The sequence below is a fragment of the Lygodium microphyllum genome, chromosome 24, assembly GCF_053477565.2.
Source record: "Lygodium microphyllum isolate KBCC chromosome 24, Lygodium_microphyllum_v1.1.10, whole genome shotgun sequence".
Classification (NCBI taxonomy): domain Eukaryota; kingdom Viridiplantae; phylum Streptophyta; class Polypodiopsida; order Schizaeales; family Lygodiaceae; genus Lygodium; species Lygodium microphyllum.
In genome coordinates, this window is record NC_141158.1 from 59468650 (window position 1) to 59474538 (window position 5889).

The 5889-nt window shown below is 43.4% G+C and overlaps 1 protein-coding gene across 1 annotated transcript; it reads left to right on the plus strand.

Annotated features, from left to right (window-relative positions):
• The first annotated feature begins 4550 nt into the window (after positions 1-4550).
• On the plus strand, positions 4551-5652 carry LOC148015141 (glycine-rich RNA-binding protein 4, mitochondrial-like). Its single transcript, XM_087665179.1, has 3 exons — positions 4551-4641; positions 5162-5183; positions 5289-5652. Exons 1-3 carry the CDS (start codon positions 4551-4553, stop codon positions 5650-5652), a joined length of 477 nt encoding a protein of 158 aa, XP_087521305.1.
• Positions 5653-5889: the final 237 nt, after the last annotated feature.

Genomic DNA, 5889 nt, shown 5'->3' on the forward strand with positions numbered 1-5889 from the left:
TTTTTGGGGTTTCTCAAGATGTTTGGAGCCGCTACTTCTTGCGGATCGTGGTTCGAGCTCTTGAAGGTCGAATTGCAGAAATTCAAGAAGCACATGCAGGTTGGGCTGAATTTAAAAAGGCATTAAAAGATGAATATTTCCTGGAGGATACAGGTCTTATGAATCGCAGTAATTTTTTAGCACGGGTTTCTATGCCTAATAAGGGACTTTCTGTTACCGCTCTTCTGCGAGAGTTTGAAAGCCGTTATGATTAGTTGGATGGGACTGAACAGCAAGCTTTGGAGATGCAGAAAGTGGAGTTATTTTTGCAAGCTGCAGATGCTGATTTACAGGAAAAGTTGGATGATCTTTTGGAAGATCAAGCTACTGATTCAGGTTTAAAGACTGAGTGGAGACATGTCATTGATGCTGTGAATGCTCTTGTCAAGAAGCAGCGCAGGAGAGTCAGATTGCATCAAAACACAGGATCAGTTCCTGAAAAATCCTTGGAGACTTCTTCTTCTACCCCTGTTGCTTCTTTGCCTAAGCCTACTCCTCCTGTTATGAATCCACCAGTTCCTCCTGCTCCAGTGCCCTTATCTGTAGATGATGTTATTAAAGGCTTGGCGGATTTGACAATTGAAGCAGTCAAAGCTGAAGTTGGTAAGTTAAAGGAGCAACTTATGTCAGTACCTGCTGTAGCACCTGCTCCAGTGATTGCTTTTCCAGCTGGTCAAAGAAAAGGGCGACGATGTATTTGGTGTGATAGTACAGAGCACCAACGCTGCAGAGATTGTGATGCTTTTCAGGAAGCACGTAAGAAGAATGTAGTGTTCTGGGGACAAGATGGGAAGATATGGCTGACAGAGACTGGCGCTCCTCTTGACACGAACTTTGGTAAGGGAGGTATGAAGAAGCTTGTTGATGATATGGCTGCGCGATCAGCTTATGTGAGTGTTAGAGGAGATGCTTCAGCTTTTGGAGTCCAGCTTGAGCAGAAATCTGATGGGGACTCTGCTTTATGGTCTTCTGCCTTGGAGATAGCGAGAAGAGGGAAAGTTCAAACTTCTACTATGACTTGTGTGGGCTCTAGCATCCGAGGAGAAACAGGATGGGATTCTCCTGTTGACAGGTATTCTATTTTTGCTTATATGGCTAAAACGCAGGGTTTAGATGCCATGGTTGAGGAAAAGAGAAGAAGAGATGAGGAGGGTCCTAGCTCCTCCAAAAAGACTAGAGGGGGTGACTTTGTTTCACCACCTGTTACAGCTCCACCTATGTCAAATTCTCTAGCTCAAACAGGTTCCGATCAACCAATGGGAGACAAGCAGAAAGAAAAGAGGCAACTAAGAAAAGAGCCAGGATTCAAGCTCTTGTCAGATCTTGATATGCAAACGGATATGAGTAAGATTTTTCATGAAAGAATTTTGAATAGTGAAGTCACTTTTACTGTTGGAGAGGCTCTTGGGATTGCTAGAAGAGAAATACAGGATCAGATGCAGGATCTTTTGCGGAGGAAACGACATGCGATGGAAGGACCTGCTTTACAGGGATTGTGGCATGGAGCTCTTGGGGAAGAGCATGATGATGCAGTGATGGTTGAGAATGCTTCTGCTAATCCGCAATTGGAGAAAATAGTGCAGCCTATGCAGTATGAAGATGATGAGACCCCTATTCTTATTCCTCGCAGCCATTTTTCACGAAGTCATTGGGCTAGAGCAACCACTGAGACAGTGGTAAGGATTGGAGAGAAACAAATTCCCTTGATCGCTTTAGTTGATCATGGTTCTGAGATTAATCTTATTGCTCGAGGTGTTTATGAGAGTGGTAAGTGGCCTATGGATGCAGAGCATGGCTGGCGCATGAGAGCCGCCAATAATACTTCTGTTGATATGTATGCTGCTTGTCCGAGTATCAGAATTTCTATTGGTAATGTTGAAGAGGATTATCATTGCTTTGTTCAGGATTCATGCTCTTATCCGATTATTCTTGGACAGCCTTTCATTACAGAAGCAAGAATGGAAACAAAAGTGATGGATGATGGGTCAGCTTATGCGCGGATACGCAGTAAAGATGGTATGCGAGCTGTTCAGTTTATGACTGTTGGGGTAAATCATCCGAGAAACAGGGACTCCTTGCGTGAGGCACCACTACCTGCGAAGGAGTTGGATTTTCATTAGATACCGCTGTCTTGCAAGACGCCAGTGGTACGGAGCGGAGAAAAGAGGAGATCTCACCTCCTGGCAGCCAGTCTTTCTCCAATAACTTTGTTGGGTTTACTTCAGATAGTTCAGTAAGTTATCAGAAAATTTCAGATTTGCCTAGAGCTGCCAGGCAGTACATTGGTCGTAAGGAGAAAGAGTTGAAGAATGCAGGTATTTTGCAAGCAGAAGAGCATGTAGATGGATTGTATGAAGGGATGTCTTATGCAGATACATTGTTTGAGATGAGAGCAATGCTGAAAACTGATGTATGCAAGGGTTCAAAGATCATACCTGTGCAAACCTTGGATATGTTTCAGGAAATTTCTGGTTTTATGCTGCAAACAGAGTTAGAGGCTGAGAAAACTCAGCAAACTGAATTTATTGCTGATCTTGATCAGCTAATAGAATTGCAGAGGGCTGAATTCATTCAGCCAACAGAGTTGAATGCAGAAAAATTTCTGCATATAGAGTTTCAGGATGCATCTATGCAGTCCATAGAGCCGAGGGCTGAATTCATTCAGCCAACAGAGTTGAATGCAGAAAAATTTCTGCATAAAGAGTTTCAGGCTGCACCCATGCAGTCCATAGAGCTAAAGGCTGAAATTTTTCAGCCAACAGAGTTGAAAGATGCTGAAAATTTGCAGAAATTGCAGCAAAGGAAAGAGTGCTTGAATGATGCCAAGGTTGACACAAAATATAAAACAGTTGATAAGAAGGTTAAGCCGGTTGCAGGCCCGCTTCCTTCTGATAGTGATGAACAGATTGAAAAAGCTATGAAGCAGCCTATGTTGAGGGATCCTGTAAATATTGGACATAAGTTTACAGCTGAAACTCTTGCAGAATTGAAGATTGGAAATGATGATTTTTTGCTTCCAGTGGAAAAAGAATGTTTTAGAGAGATGCTTGGACGTCATGGTAAGGCATTTGCTTTCTTTCCACATGAAATTGGATGCATTAGTCCCGAATTGGTTGCACCTATGGTCATCTTCACTGTTCCTCATGTACCATGGAATATACGTCCTATACCTATGCCTAAAGCACACTTACCAAAGCTGATAGAGTTGCTGAATGAGAAGATTAAAATGGGGATTTTGGAACCCTCTTCTGCACCCTATTCTAACAGGTGGTTTACTGTACCAAAGAAGAATGGTACTTTGAGATTTATTCAGGATATGCAGCCCGTGAACAAAGTGACAATCAGGAATGTGGGTACAGGTCCAGTTGTGGATGAATTTGCTGAGGCTTTTGCAGGACGAGCCATCTATTCTCTAGGAGACTTGTATTCAGGTTATGATCAGTTTCAGCTTGCCTTGGAAAGCAGGGATATTACTACTATGCGGACACCTATTGGTCTTGTGAGGATATGTACCTTGCCACAAGGTGCTACAAACTGAGTTTCTCATATGATGAATGCTATGCATAGAGTTCTTCGAGACTATATTCCGCAGTATACCATGCCTTTTCTAGATGATGTGCCTATTAAGGGTTGTGCAGAAGAAGAAAAGAATGAAAGTCTTGATTTGCGTGGATGTAGACAGTTTGTGGCTGATCACTTGAATGCTTGTGAACAAATATTGACACGATTAGAGGAGGTAAATTTGACACTTTCAGAGCTGAAATCTGTCTTTGCTGTTAATGAAGTCATCATAGTTGGGCATATGGTTGGATATTATGGTAGAAAGCCTTCTCCTGCAAAGGTGGATGCCATAAACAGGATTGCAGAGTATTGCTAGACTACTTCAGAGATGCGGAGATTTGTGGGAGCTTGTGTATTTTACATGATTTGGATTCCTCATTTTGCTCATATTGCAGATGTTCTCTATCAGCTGCTTCGAAAGGGGCAGAAATTTCATTGGGATGATGAAGCTGATGGAGAAACAGGTTTACTAGAATCAGAAGATGGACTTGACCTGTTTGTGGAGTTGAATGATCGTGGATAGTTGGCACATCCGGCGGATGCGCAGGTTTAGAGGGGGTGGATGTCGTATTGTTGCGCATTCGAGGTGTGTAAACCACCCAAAAGTTGTGCATGAGATTTGATACTTTGTACATACTTAGTTGTTGTGATTACATTTATTTAATGCGTATGAGTATAGTGGGGAGGAGTTGGAGACAAAAGTGGCGAATATGATGAGATGTTTTCAGCCTATGTTGAGCAAGGTTGAGTGGAAAGCACAACTGATGCTGGTGAACATGTTAGGACTTTGTCTTCTCCTTCTCCAGCTACATCAAAAATACCTAATGATAACAACCCTCCACATCCAGGAGTTGGAAAGAAGAAGGCTAAGCATTGAAATGTGCTATGAGAAGCATGGAGTTATCACTGTTACAGTGTGTGCTTGTTTTGGGTTACAATGTGTTGTTTACATGGGCGCCAAAGATATGGAACGACAGGCTCTTAAAGTATTCAGAATGAGACTTTTTGGAGTTGAGGTACGTGCTGTCCAGTTTGGTACAGGTACGTTGAAAGATATGGCATCAGAAGCAATAAGATACTTGGTTACAAATGAAGAGACTACACACTATATTTTAAAGTCCGTAATTGGATCTCACCCTTATCCAATGCTGGTGAGAGATTTTCATGCCATTATTGGCAAAGAGACTTGACGACAGTGTTGCTAATGAGGGATTTCAAATGCTAAGAAGGGAGGGAAAAGAGGAGCGTGTGACGAAAAGGAGGGAAGGGGCAATGCTAATTGAGGAAGAAAGGAGAGAAAAAGCAGGGGAGGTCACGAACGGAAAGGGGAAGAGGAGAATCTGAGCTCTCTCGCTGTCTACGCGCGTGTATTCTGTCTCCCGCACTGGACATAAAATTGCAGACTGAAGAGGCTTTCGAAAAATCAAGACTATTAAGGACTTAAGCCGTCCGTCTGCAGGGACCTTGGAGCATCATGCCTTGACTGACTCCTTCTTCTTCTTTGTCTAACCGGACAAAGGTTTAAGCCTCTGACACAAATTTGACTCCTTTGGCTTTGAAGGCGACGGAACGGAGGATGAAGAGTATGAGAGTGATCTGATGCCTTCTGATGTCGAAGTCAAGGGGGAGGGAGAGACTGCCGCAGCGGCTATCTTGAGAGCGTGAGCTCGTAGAGTGTCTATTTATAGAGCGTTGGCGGTCTCCTATGGTGGTTGCGGGAAGAAGACAATTGATGACGAGAGCTCTGTGTACGTTGGAGGCCTGTCGTACGAGACCACAGAGGATGCACTGAGGGAGAAGTTCGAAGAGTTCGGCTCTGTTGTGGCTGTCAAGATAATCTTTGATCCAGAGTCTGGTACTTCTCGTGGATATGGTTTTGTCACGTTTACAAATCCTCGTTCAGTAGCAAAGGCAATCAATGACATGGATGGTGAGGTACTGGAAGGGAGAACACTTAGAGTCAATGAAGTCATGAACAGAAATGGGAGAAGTTTTGGACGCGATAATAATTTCAGAGACAGAGGAAGGGGCAGGGACATAGCACCACAATGAGAGCAATGATCGGGGAGTACTATATTGGTGAGATTGACGCTTCAACAATACCTGAGAAGAAAGAAACCAAGAATGGCTGAATTAAGCTTCAGTTAACCATGAAGACCCATTGACATACTGAGAGGTGGGGGATTCCCATGTCTTTTGGAGGCAGTGAAGAGCCAGTGACATATGCAGAGCTAATATCCACAGGTCTCGAATTGGTGGTGGATTTTTGACATATGCAGCTCACAAGTC

Coding starts and splice junctions, on each gene's coding strand:
- LOC148015141 (XM_087665179.1), top strand. CDS start 4,551: ATGGGCGCCAAAGATATGGAACGACAGGCTCTTAAAGTATTCAGAATG. Junction 4,642..5,161: donor TGCTGTCCAGTTTGGTACAG/GTACGTTGAAAG, acceptor TTGGCTTTGAAG/GCGACGGAACGGAGGATGAA. Junction 5,184..5,288: donor GACGGAACGGAGGATGAAGA/GTATGAGAGTGA, acceptor GTCTATTTATAG/AGCGTTGGCGGTCTCCTATG.